The 13,472-nt window shown below is 45.2% G+C and overlaps 1 protein-coding gene across 1 annotated transcript in view; it reads right to left on the bottom strand.

The window, feature by feature from the left end:
* col12a1b (collagen, type XII, alpha 1b) overlaps positions 1 to 13,472 on the bottom strand; it is an 82,066-nt gene that overhangs the window by 35,207 nt on the left and 33,387 nt on the right. The window contains exons 23-37 of the mRNA XM_061091405.1: positions 12,019 to 12,148; positions 11,777 to 11,913; positions 10,744 to 10,873; positions 10,069 to 10,208; positions 8,820 to 8,952; positions 8,689 to 8,706; positions 7,315 to 7,454; positions 4,578 to 4,707; positions 4,114 to 4,253; positions 3,765 to 3,894; positions 3,496 to 3,635; positions 3,278 to 3,407; positions 3,018 to 3,157; positions 1,353 to 1,482; positions 586 to 725 (exon numbers count right to left, since the gene is read on the bottom strand). Of these exons, the coding sequence (XP_060947388.1) occupies positions 586 to 725; positions 1,353 to 1,482; positions 3,018 to 3,157; positions 3,278 to 3,407; positions 3,496 to 3,635; positions 3,765 to 3,894; positions 4,114 to 4,253; positions 4,578 to 4,707; positions 7,315 to 7,454; positions 8,689 to 8,706; positions 8,820 to 8,952; positions 10,069 to 10,208; positions 10,744 to 10,873; positions 11,777 to 11,913; positions 12,019 to 12,148 (1,908 nt within the window). The remainder of the gene's footprint in view (positions 1 to 585; positions 726 to 1,352; positions 1,483 to 3,017; positions 3,158 to 3,277; positions 3,408 to 3,495; positions 3,636 to 3,764; positions 3,895 to 4,113; positions 4,254 to 4,577; positions 4,708 to 7,314; positions 7,455 to 8,688; positions 8,707 to 8,819; positions 8,953 to 10,068; positions 10,209 to 10,743; positions 10,874 to 11,776; positions 11,914 to 12,018; positions 12,149 to 13,472) is intronic.

Genomic DNA, 13,472 nt, shown 5'->3' with positions numbered 1-13,472 from the left:
ACATGATCCAGATGCTTTCATCTTTTAATAACTCCATATTCTAACGTAGGAGGAGAAGAAAAGAGAGATCCTGCATGAAACTGAAAGTGATGAGAAGAGGCCAGAGCTGAGATTAATCTGCTTTCACGTTATTTCACAGAAGAGAAATACAGAAACAGAAAGAGGATTTTAATCTAGCCGCCACTGAACGATGTTTTTTACGTGATTGTAGCTAAAGCAGTTTGAATTAAAACAAACATCTCTCGTTCCAGTCGTGAGCAGCCGAGACGCTAATGAGGCGTAGAAGAAGTTCTCAGCCTCTGGTGAGAATCCAACATCTGGAACCGACGGTTACATCAGACCCGACGGATTCCTGCCGCTCAGTTTCTCTTGGTTTTCACTCAAATTCAACTTAAGAAGAAAAGCTCAAGCTCAAGCTCAAGAAAAGTGTTGAATCAGTGGAAATATAAAGACTTTACTGTCATTTTACTGTTTTAACTGGTGACACTTCTGAAAAGCAAGTTTAGATTCCAACAAAAATCACAATAAATAGTGTTAATACCGATAGCAGTGTTTGTTATTGAAGACTTGAGTGACGGGTCTTACCACTTCCTGGTCTCCTCCGGCCGCCGGGACCCAGATCACGATGTACTCCCTCACGTTTCCCTCGGCCGGCTCCCAGCGGACGTTCAGCGAGCTGGTGGTGGGATCGGTGACCTGCAGGTTCCTCACCAGACCCAGCGGCTCTGAGCACAGACACACAACCGGAGGAGGAACTCAGCGCGGGAACAGAACATGCTGGTTCGCCAGGAAACTTCACTTTAGGTTTATTCAGTTTTAAAGTGCTGTTGACTTCAACTTAAGATGTTTTTAAAACCACTTGAAATTCTACTTATGGACAAATTTTCAATACAAATACAACTCAAAAAGTGAAAATGTATATTTGGTGCTTTTGGCCCCAGATTGTCCCAAGTTTGAAAGATTGTCGACACAGTGAAATGAGCTTTTTGTAGAACTTCCAAACTTGAACAACTTGTCCTTCCCAAGCCTCTTGTGTGGCTGGAAGGTTTTAACTTTAAACATAACCAGGAAAGATTCATCAACAACAGACAGCGAGAGCAGACTCAAACCAACTGTATTGATCTAATGAAAGTAAAAATAAAAGAAACAACTGCCTCTGCTCAGACTTCAGAGGACGAGTCACTGTAAGAAGAGGAAAACAAGACGAGACCAAGGAGGAGACGAGGTCAGAAGACAGAAGAGTCTGAACCAGTTCCTTCTTCTCTCTCCGCTGCAGAGCTTCATTCTGTGCGTCTCCTCAGACAGGAAGTGATTCTCTGAGGTTCAGGTGCTTTGGGGACACGCCCACTCACTTGTCCTGCCGATGTCGGACAGCACGGGTCCGTCTCCCTCGGCGTAGACGGGCACCACGGTGACGGTGTAGCTGGAGTCGGGCAGAAGCTTCTCCAGGACGGTGGAGGTGGTGCTCTCCGACACTTGCTCCTGGAAGGAAACATGCGGTGAAATGTCTGGGGCTGAATTCCTACCGGACCCCCCGGAAGCCGTGACCTCTGACCTCCAGCAGGTTCAGGCTCAAACAGCTGGTTTCACAAACACTGCAACTCAGTCTGCTGCAGATCGTACAGACGACTTTGAGTTTTCATTCAAAGTGTTTTTAAAGCTCTAACTCTCTTTGTTTGTACCGTGATAAAATGTCCCACTGAAACCAGAGTAAAAGCTTCAAAAGTGAAAACATATTAAACTTAACTGAGAATATACAGTAAAGAATGTTTTTTTGTTTTTTATTATAAGGAAAGAATCTCCTTGATACTGATGAGACTGAGATCTTTGATTTTTCCAGGTGCTCTATTTTTTCTGTGTAAACTGCAGGAATCAGCTGAGTCACATTAAGCTGAGTTACTCCAGGATGAGTCATGTTTACTGTGAGACTCTCATCATCGGGAGCTTTTGAATTCCTCTGCTGCAGGTGCTGAGAATCCCCCTCCAGACGTGGATCTGTTATTTTCATTCTAAGTCGTATGTGTGTGTGGACGTCAGGCGTGTGCTGAGCAGGATTAACATGTTCTACGACACGTGCACGCCACGCCTCGTCACCACGCGGCGCCGCGGCGAGGGATCCGAGCTGCCAGAGAGGATTTAGCTGCTATTGTGAGGAAACTGCTGGACGGACTTAACATGTCACAGAAGATGACAGGACTGAATCCCTGCTGAGGGCTTTGATCCGTCCCACAATTCAAACACAGACTCAAAGTGCTTTTATTCACTAATCCTGAGAAACCGTCTGACAGCCGGTGTTTGTTGATCTTATTTTGTCTAAATCTGAGTTTTATAGTTTTTATTTTTACTGCGCAAACGTTGGTTCCTCCAGAAAATAAGTTTGTAAATGTAGATAAAGTAACGAGCCAGAAACATTTAAAACTAGTTGAACATTTACCAGGAAACACGACAACAGAAGATTTGTCTTTATTCTCTAACTAATGTCTCAGGATCAGTTAATTCAAGTCAGATGAAGAAAACTCAGCTCATCTCGAGTTGTTTTAGCTAATGTAGATTTAATCCAAGTTAACACGACTCAAATTGAAAGAACTCAACTTAAGTTAACATGACTTGATTCATCATATCTTAACTAAAATTAACTCGACCTGACTTAAGTTTAACGCTCAAGATAATTAACTTAATTCTATTCGGCTGGAGTTTATAATCTGAATCAGCTCAAGTTGACTCAACTTTACTTTGCTCAAATTAACTCACTTCAATTGAATTTACTTATTTTATCTCAAGTTGACTCTTGAGATAAAATAAGCTTTTCCGACTTCAGCAGTTAACTTGATTCGACCTAAGTTGATTCAACTCAATTTAACCCAGGTTAACTCCACCCAACTCAAGTTAAACTGACTCAGCTCAAGTTAACTTATCCTAACTGAGCTCCTAACTGGACTGAACTGGTCTCAGGTCCCATCTCTGGACTGGTGCAGGTCACTCCAGGTGTTTTTGATCTCGTGGATGAAGACTCTTACCGTGATCACCATCCCTCCGTCAGTGGGCGTGTAGATCACCTTGTAGCCCTGCACGTTTCCGTCGGCAGGATTCCACGACACCGTCAGCGTGGTGATGGTTGGATTGGTCACCTTCATGTTTTCCACTCCACCCAAAGGCACTGGGAACACACACATCATTTCGAGAAGCGGTAAATACAAACCGCTGAAGTCACATGACGCCGTTCAAAGCGTCTCTGAAGGTGTTTGAGATTTGAAGTTCAGGATCTGAAGAGACTTACGTGTCTTTCCGTTCTCTGACTGGCGCTTCCCCTCCCGGGCCGGGTACACCGGCAGCACCGACACGGTGTAGGGCGTGTCGGGCATCAGGTTCCTGAGGATGATGGAGGTGGTGCCGGTGGGAACTTGCTCCTGTTCACAGAGACATCAAAACAAAGTGATGCTTCCTGACCTGCAGATGAATCTGTGTGTGAGACGTGAGACGAGTGGAGACTCTCACCATCTCCTCTTTGCCGCCGGCGGCCGGCACGAAGAAGACCTTGTAGAGGCGAACAGCGCCATCTGCAGGGTCCCAGTCCACGGTCAGAGAGGTCATGGTGGGCTTGGTGACCTTCAGGTTCTTCACACCTCCCAGCGCCCCTGGACCACAGGACGTGTCATACACACGCTGAATTATCATTCTTTTTACTGGAGTTTTCTTAAATATCTGATGATAGCTAAGACGACGGAGCTAAAGAGTTAAATTAACTTTTCAGTGTCCAGTCTTACTTGTCTTTCCGTCCTCAGACATGATCTTCCCGTCTCCCTCGGCGTACACCGGCACCAGGGACACGGAGTAGAGCGTGTCGGGCTTCAGGCCGCGCAGCGTCGTGGTCGTCGTCCCGGCCGACACCGATTCCTGAGTTCAACAACGAGATGAGAAGATGCTTTGAGGTTTCAGCAGTTTCCATCGTCAGCTCACAGTGATTAATGAACTCACAGGAGACTCAACACTTTCTGTAATCGTCTGTGTTTGTGTTGGACTGGCAACAGAGTTTATAGATTTAATCTCAGTGTTTCTATGATGAACTGAATCTGCTCCAGGTTCAAAGCAGCTGGTTTCCCCCCCGGTCCTTACCGTGCTCTCAGCTCCTCCGGCTGCAGGGACGTAGATCACTTTGTATTCCTTGACTCGGCCGTCGGCCGGCTCCCAGCGCACGTTCAGCGTGGTCATGGTCGGGTTCAGCACCTGCAGGCTCCTGACTCCGCCTAGAGGCTCTGAGGAGAAGACACGCTGGAGTCACTTCCTGCAGTTTGACTCTTTGAGACAGTTTATTGATATTTGGGAAGATATTGCTTTTATTTCTTATTTCAAAGCTGAAGATTTTACTTCGAACTTCAGATAAAATCACAATAACTCACTAGCATAGGTTCAATATATATATAGGCATATATCTTTCCTCTGAGATCTTTCATTGCTGATTTGATTCTCTCTCTCTGCCCAGACAGACAGTAATAGATTACTTTTCCACCCCCTCTTTAAATGTGAGCGCCCCCTCCTGCTCTGAACGTTTTAGACTTCCTGTCCCGTCAGACTCTTACTGGTGCGTCCGTCTCCGGTGAGGTCGCTGCTGACGCCGGTGGGATAGAGCGCCGCCACAGAGATGGAGTACGGCGTGTCGGGCTGAAGCTTCTGCAGAACCACGCTCGTCTTCTTCCCTCCGACCTGCGTCTGTTCACAGGAAACACGTCAGCAGTTATTAGTAAGTTAAATATCAGTTATTATTAATCAAATGTTTTTATCTCGTTTAAAAAGGCACAAATTGAGCTTTTAGAGACTGAAAGTGCACAACAGTTGTGTTATTGTTTGGAGAGTCTTCTGCTCTTTCCGAGGACAATCTCCTCAAACTATTTACTTTATTGAAACGCGGGTGAAGTATTTCTGTGCGAGAGGAATTCAAGCGGGCGCCGGGGAAATCCTGAGCAAACAAAGTGTGCAGTATATCACGGAGCGATACCACAGTGTAAACAGGTTTGTGAAAAGGCATAAACAGTTTCCCTGGTAGCTAAGAGATAAATGACAGAGCATCGCTCCACGTTTACATCAGTATGTCTGGAATCCTGTTGCTTTTGTTGTGAAGAACATGTTAGAATGTGTGTGTTTGTTCCCAGCAGCTGGTAAACTGGCTCTCAGCCCATCAGCGGCTCCTGTGGGGATCCAGCTCGTGATATTCTGTTTAGAATCCTCATTCATAACACGGCATTCATCACAGGAGCCGAGTCACTTCATCAGAACAAGCAGCTCATAACAAACGTTCAGATTGATTCAGCCAATGTTTGATTTCCTCAGCTGCTCCTGAGACGACTTCACTTCACTGCAACAAACCCTGAAAGTGTTGAAACAGAAAACTCTGGCATAGAGTGGATCTGTTGGGGACTATTTTCAGTTGTGGATTAATTCATTAATGGATTGTTGCTCCTGTGCTGGTTCCTGGTGATGAAGGAGCAGTGAGGCTCAGTCACGGGTTTGTCATCGTGTTGGGAAACAGAGGATCTGAGGCTCGGAGGAACGAGACGTATCAGAGTTTGGAGACAAACACGATAATCAGACAAATAGAAAACATGGCCAGATGAATCCTTCCGATCAGCTGCAGCTTCTCAAAGTGATTCTTCAGTTGTTCTCCCTCTGGTGATGACTGTGATCGTAACTCACTGGATTTAATGATGTCACGTTAAACATCAGCACGGAGACTAAACAACTTTTATTCCTATTCCCAAATCATTCATGACACCTTCTCCACGTTTCTCCAGATCAGCGACTGAAGCTGAAAACAACCGAGGTGACACCAGCTGCTCTCGCTCCTGATGTGAACTCGTGTGACTCAGCGACGGATCCGACCGTGACACGGTGTTTGGGGAAACACTGTCATAACATCTCCTCTCTCCAGGTCGCTTCTAATCACTTCCTGAGTCATCCTGTAGGAATGAGAGCGAGCGGCCAAACGCAGGAGATGGGGACGCCGCGATAAACCCAACGCCAAGAAGCAGGAGCAGCTCAGAGCGGCGTGATGTTCCTCTGACAGGAAGCTGAACTCCTTCAGGACGTCTCGGGACAAAGACTCTCACAGAAAATCCAACTCAGACTCTAAACACAACTAGTTTTATCAGGTTTAGTTTGTTTCTGTGCCTGTTTATTGATTGTTTTTGTTGAGATTCAGTTTTATTAACACAGAACGACTGAGACGTCACTTCACTCAATATATTTACAGATAAAAACCAGTGATGAAAGTAATCACCTTGTCACCGGCCTGCCCATCCAACATCTCTATCCATCCATCCACCATCATCCATCTGTGAAACTAATTATCTCTCCTCAAATTCCCTCAACAATCATTGCTGTGAAGTCATCGTGCTCCAGAACATTTCAAGTAAAGGACTCGCTGTTCTTCCACAGCTGCTAATGACCTGTGTGATGAAACACTTGTATTTTCATTGATTTGATTCATCATTGTTGTCAGACGCCTCAGGCTGAGTGAGAACACTGACTGATTGGACCCGGACTGGAGACGCCGCTGGTCAGGACGCGGCGCCGCTGGGAAACGCCACGCCCGAAAATCAGCAGAACAAAACCTGTGTTTGTAGGAACATGTAAGGAAAATCCACCCTGAAGAGGAATTCAGTTGTTCTGCTCCTCTCGTTCCTTCCACAGCCGGGTGGTAAACCCAACTTCACACCACAATCCATGACCTGGAGCCAGTTTGGGTGTAAAAGCTTGAATCCAGATTTCAGAGATCAGAAGTCAGAACTCTATTGTTCAGTGTCTGTGACGCAGCTCCGGGAGAGGATGAGCCAAGTTATTCTCTGAGTGTCTCTCAGAACAAGTCTTTTCTTGCTGAGTCGGCCTCTGGAGGAACATTTATCCTATTTAGTTTTACAGCTGAAAAACACATTACACTGGAAAAATGTCCCATTGGGGTTAAAAATAATACAAAGCAGTTTTATTTTCCGGGAGACTCAGCTGACAGAAAGTAAATCCTGCTGAGGTCTCAGATGAGGAATGCTCAGTTCTGAAATACAACTTCTGACCCAAACACACATCTGCACCATCTTCAGATTGATTACTTTACCTTAACTGTAATTTACCCTTTTGTTTATTCTAGATTTGTTATCTCCATTGCTGTCTCTTGTGATTCTGCAGGGATTCCTTCCCGGCTCATTTAGAAATACACTAACCGTGAGTTTTCTGATGTAGATGCAAACAAACTGAAAACTGATCTGTGGTATTTGAATGAATAGCATGCTGTTATATTTAATACTGCAACGTGTGCAGTGGACTCACAGAGAGCGTCTCGCCTCCAGCGCTGGGTCGGTAGCTGATCACGTAGTTCTTGACGTTGCCGGGGGCGTGTTCCCACTTCGCCGTCAGCGAGGACACGGTGGCGTTTAGAACCCTCAGATTCCGAGGAGGCTCGGGAGGAACTGGCAGCACAGAGAGAGACGAGCAGTGAGATACACAAGAGAAATCACCAGTGATGAAGAAGAGGATGAGGAAGAGGAGGATGATGATGATGATGCTATCTCGGGTCATGGAGCTGGAAGGATGATTTTTAGGATGAAAGCATGAGAGGTGATTTGATCAATGAAGCTGTTCTGATCAGGACTGCAGCTCAATAACTTCTAATTCAAATAATGTGACTGTTCAGTTCATATCAGTAAATACTGAACATATTTGACTAATTATTTATGATAACATAAGAGTACATTTATAGATCTGGAATATTATTATTAACAAATTAAAGCAGGTCTATGACAACTTATGAACAAAGTCTGAAAGTTGAATGAGGGGAGTTTTCCTCAGAAACTTTCATTTGAATTAGAAGCAGAGATCTCCAGCCGCAGCAGAACCACAACATGCAACAACATGAATCTGATGGTTGAGGGGAACGCTGATGAAGGATGACGTGACGTTATGAATGGATGAACTGCACCGTGACGACAGGAAAATGTTATGATGACAAAACGGTGCAAGATGGAACAGACACACAATGTTTCACAGGGAGAATCAGAGTCGTGGAGGTTGGTGGAGGACGACATGTCGAGTGACTCTAGATCCACGTTCACACCACGATCTACTCAACCTCTGATGTGAGCAACGCTTTCAAATGAAAGTATAAATTTAAGCCTCACGACAGAAACAGATTCCTAAAGATTTATTCCAAAGTTTGTGCTTCCATCAAAACTGCAGATTAGTTCCTGTCCCACAAAAAATAAAACAGGGACCTGAAATTCATTCTTATCATTTCTCATCATCCGCAGGTTGATTGTGGAGTTGAAGTCAAACACTCTTACGTATAATTAATCACTTGATATATATATATTATAATTAACATTACCAAATTGTACTAGAGTGAAAAAGTTATTTTTGTACTTCAATGCAAATCAAATTGAATCCAGAGATGAAACCTCTTCAGCTTCACTTCAGAAGTAGTTATGAAAGTCAATGTTTTCCATTGATTGGTCTAATTATGAACTGGCGTTGTCTGGACTGGTTTTCATTACGCTCCAGTCCAGCTCCTCCCACTGGTTGTGGTGTGAACGCACACTGAGGCACTGAAGTGCACGTACATGCACTCAACACTGTCATCGTCCACGTGACCATCCACACAGACTCATGAACATGGAAAAGGAAACTCATCCTTCTCCTATCACATACCCTCCGGAGCCTTTAACACTAGAAAGAGATGTTGAGAAAACATCATTATTATTATTACGACAGTTCTTTGAATGAGATGAATCCGCTGGTTGTTGGTTCAGGAGCTGGACACTTTGCGTTGGATGACTCACGTGTGCGTTCTCTTCCCATCAGGTCTTCGCTCTCCGACTCGTCCGGGTAGATGGCCGTGACCGTGACATCGTACTCGGTGTCGATGTCCAGGTTCGGTAACACGTGGGACGTCTCCTCGCTGCTCAGGATCTCCTGGACACACACAGACAGACAGAGGTCCAGTGAGATTTCTTTTTGCTTTGGTTGAATCTGCTTCTTCAGATGCTTCAGCTGAACTTTCACTCTTCCTGTCTACTCTAGATAAACGGTTCAGAGAATCAAGACAAGATGCATTTGATGTTGTAAAGTATTAATGTGATTATCTAAGACTGGATTGAGTTTGTGTTTTAATGTATGTCGTGTGGAGAGAGGAGAATCAGATCCAAGAACAACTGCAGGGAAACAAAGAGAGCATTATTGTTGCCTCGGCTCAGATGGATGTTTGTACTTAAGTCTTGGCGAAGACAATAAGTACGTTTTGTGAGGCATGGCAGTTTTAAGACATCTGTGAAACCACAGAGGATCATTCTTGAAATCTTTTTGCTCTGGTAAGAAGAAGTAGTTTAAATCATGGCCCTGGAGAACGAGTCCTATTTCACGTTCAAACAACATCTTCAGTTTCACAGTCGTAACTTAATCCGGCCTCGCTCTCAGATTCCTGACGGCTACAGGAAGGTTGATGGTTTCATTCTGAGAGTCAGTGTCTGCAGGTGGGTTTCTCTGAAGGATCTGAACCTGAACTCAGAGTTCTACTGAATATATTTGAGTTCTGGCTCCAGTTTTAATCACAGGAAGGAAACACCACCGTGCTGGAGGCCACATCTCCACTGGTTCGATTCCCAGTGGAAGAAATGAAACCAGATGCAGACGGACGCTGCTGTCCAAACTAGACTCATTTGCATATTTCAAGAGAAGCAGCTTATCTGGTTGAAGTATCTGCTCAAGATGAACATCTAAATACAACCTGACCATTATTAACTGAAAACAACTTCGTATAATCATCTTAATTAAAGAAATTCGGTCGTTAATCTTCTCTGATTAGTTGACAAGTTGAGGCTGAAACATGAAGGTTGTTTGTTTCATGTTTCTTATACGTCCACATCAACTTGAATAATGTTCATGACCCATAAAACCCCTACAGGACATGAAGCTTCACAGGAGCATAATCTAAAGAATCCAAAAGGAAAACGTGAAATCAACCTAAAGAATCTCTGTGTTATTTGGGGAAAGCTGCTGCTGCTTTGTGTCCACGTTTGAATTACAACTTACAAACTTGGGGTTGTTCTCGCCCTTCTTGCTCCAGCCGATGCGGTAGAGCGCCACGTCCGGGGCACCGTGCTCCCAGGTGGCTCGGAACGAGGTGTGGGTCACCTGGGAGGTGACCAGGTTCTTGGGGGCCGGGACCACGTCTGTGTACGAGGAAGTTTGAGAGATGAGGCAACGTCAGGTGAAGAAGATTCACTGGAGCTGAGAGCAACTGACCAGCAGGTGTGTGTCTGTGTGTGTGTGTGTTTGGATCTCTGTTTGTAAGTTGTGCGTTTGTCCTTCTGGTTTATCTGCAGATGTTTTGAGTTTAGCAGTAATGAAACCACACAAGGGCACAAATCATTTTTTTTTAACATTTCATTTTAGCAAACGCTTTTATCCAAAGCAACTTACAATAAGTGCATTTAATCACGAGGGAACAAACCCAGAAAAACAAGAATCAAGAAAGTACAATTTCTTCAAAAAAGCTAAACTACAAAGTGCTATAAGTATTTGCCATTTAAAGTGCTACTAAAGTGTTAGTTTTAACATTGTACTCAAGGTGTAGTTGGAAGAGATGTGTTTTTAGTTTGCGGTGGAAGATGTGTGAACGTTCTGCTGTCCAGATGTCCATGGGGAGCTCGTCCACCATTCAGGAGCCAGGACAGCAAACAGTCGTGAGGATTTACAGATTCCGACCTGTGATGGCAGATCCGATCATCGTGGTCCCGGGACCCTTGTCGTAGATCGGGGTCACGGCCACGTCGTACTCGGTCTGAGAGAGGAGGCTGGACAGGTCCAGGGTGGTGATGTCTCCGCTCACTTCAGCCTGGAGGAGAGAGATTTAAGAATCAAGAACTACACGTCTACAAGTCTGGAGCTTTTCACCTTCATCAACACACACAGAGGATTTCTATAAACAAGTCAAAGTGGAGCAGGAAGTGGACCAAGTGGAAACCAGGCAAACTTTTTCCATTTCAGGGGAGAGCTGAACAGAAGCCGTATCAGAGGAGAGAATAAGTTCTGCTCTCAGTCAGGAGGCAGGAATCCAACAAGCTCCTCTGTGGAGATAAGACGAGTTCGGTATGAATCCTTAAGAGGAGCTGAGCTGCTGCCGGTCGTCCACCTCCACACCTCCGGCTGCAGACTCGTCTCAGACTGTTTGTCCTTTGCTGACATGCAAGTCAGAAGTTATGAGGACGGCTCGGAGCCGGGACGATCCCGACGCTCGTCTGCCAGCACGGAGCTTTCCTCCTGAAGATCAGCCAGCGGTGAATCTCCTCTCGGTCCTGACGTCTTCCCAGAACCAAGACATCAGGAGTCAAACTTCACCCGGCGTACCAAGCCACCTCCGAATGACCTCACAGACGTTTCTAAACTCGCAGACATTCGGTGTTTCTTAAAGAGACGGGAGGAAGAGCTGAGGCCTGCCAGGGGAAAAGGTCCCAGCCGTCCATCGCTGCTCTGAACATCAAACTGATGGAGCGGTGGAGCAACAAGGTTTTGCCAAAGATGCTCTTAAAGTCTTATTGAGAAAACTGACTCCTTTAAAAGCAGCGACTGCAGAATGACCACGTTAATCCTGAGAGATAAATGTTTTAAAAATCGACGTCACTGGTTGTAAAGCACCAGACTTTCCTGTCAGAGCAGATTCAGTTTAATGTGTGAACGTATTTCAATAATGAGTTCATCTCTGGGATCAAACCCGTGAAACATGAAGCCTCCCTCTCACCTCCTTCAGGTCTCCTTCATCGGGCTTGTAGGTGACCAGGTATCTGCGGACGGCTCCGGGAGCGGCGTCCCAGCGGAGCCTCATGGTGCTGTGGGTCACGTCGCTGATGGTCAGGACGCCAGCAGGAGGCACGGGCACTGAGGGAGGACAGGAGGAGATCCGTTAGAACTCAGCACTGTCAGTATTCCTGCTGGAGACTGTCTCAGGGTAAGTATTGAGTGATGGGGTTCAGAGGGACGTACAGGTGACTCCTCCCCCTTCCAGTGGCGCGCTGACAGCCTCCCCGTGCAGCGCCAGGAGTCTGATGGAGTACGCCGTGTTGGGGATGAGCTGCTCCAGCTGCACGCTCGACACGTCGCCGCCCACTCGCACCTACAGGACGAGGGAGGGACAACACAGGAGGAGAGAGAGGGATGGAAAACAGAGACATCTGAGCAACGTGCCACAGAATCATAATAATAATAATAATAACTCACACACACATTCATATAGTTTGTGGTTCAGTATCTTCCCGAGGACACTTCGACATGTACAAGACTGGAACACCGCTCTACCCCCCCGCCACAGCTGCCCACAATAAATATAAATGAAGGATGATGGATGAACTAGACTAGAGTTCAATAACTTCTAATTCAAATAATGTGAATGTTCAGTTCATATCAGTAAATACTGAAAATATTTGACTAATTATCGGACAAACAAGGTGTTAAAGAAAAAAAATCTGGGTTGATAACATAAGAGTCAATTTTTAGATCTGGAATATTATTATCAACAAATTGAAGCAGCACATAAAAAATTATGAACAAAGTCTGAAAGTTGAATGAGGGGAGTTTGAATTAGAAGTTTGAATTAGAAGTTTGAATTAGAAGTTTGAATTAGAAGTTTGAATTAAAAGTTTGAATTAGAAGTTTGAATTAGAAGTTTGAATTAGAAGTTTGAATTAGAAGTTTGAATTAGAACTCATACACTTTGTGCTTCAGTATCTTCCCGAGGACACTTCCACATGTAGAAGACTGGAACAGCGCTCTACCCCTCAGCCACAGCTGCCCCCAATAAATCAAAATGTGCCTAAATCTATAATTTCACTAAAAGAAAAGTCACTTGACTCATGATTCATGTGATGAGCGTTGATAATTTGGTTCTGATTCACACTTCAGGTGCAGACTTTCCAGCATTAATGTTCCTCACGTGTAGGTTTAACAGCACCGAGGTTCAGCTCCGTCCATAAAGCATCTGCTCGGCTCATATCACCCGATGACATCACACTATGAGCTAATGCTTCTGTGGGCGGAGCCGAGGTCCACTTCCTGCTCCGAGAGGCGCTCAGCGTATCGCCATCTGGAAGCAGTGAGACGGCGCCGGCGGGATCCCGCTCGTTTGGAGTCAAGGTGGAAATGCTGAGCGCACAAATTAATGTTTGAGTTCCAAGAGTCAAAGTGTGTGTTTCAGAGCGTTTGTGTCTGAGGAGGTGAAGTGAACTCAACATGAATCTGCTCAGCACAAGATGAACCATGGTGATGTTATTATTCATCTCCAGCTTTTCCTTTGCATCTCATTAATTAAGATAAGTAGGATGGGTGGACTATGATGATGGTTCCACCGACAGCGACAGCATCAAAAGACTTTATCTCTAAGAACAAATCAAATCTATTCGGCAAACTAGTCGTTGATCTGATTGGTTGAACCTCGGCTCTGC

Source organism: Limanda limanda, chromosome 18 (genome assembly GCF_963576545.1).
Source record: "Limanda limanda chromosome 18, fLimLim1.1, whole genome shotgun sequence".
Lineage (NCBI taxonomy): Eukaryota > Metazoa > Chordata > Actinopteri > Pleuronectiformes > Pleuronectidae > Limanda > Limanda limanda.
This window is presented reverse-complemented; position numbering and strand designations above follow the sequence as displayed.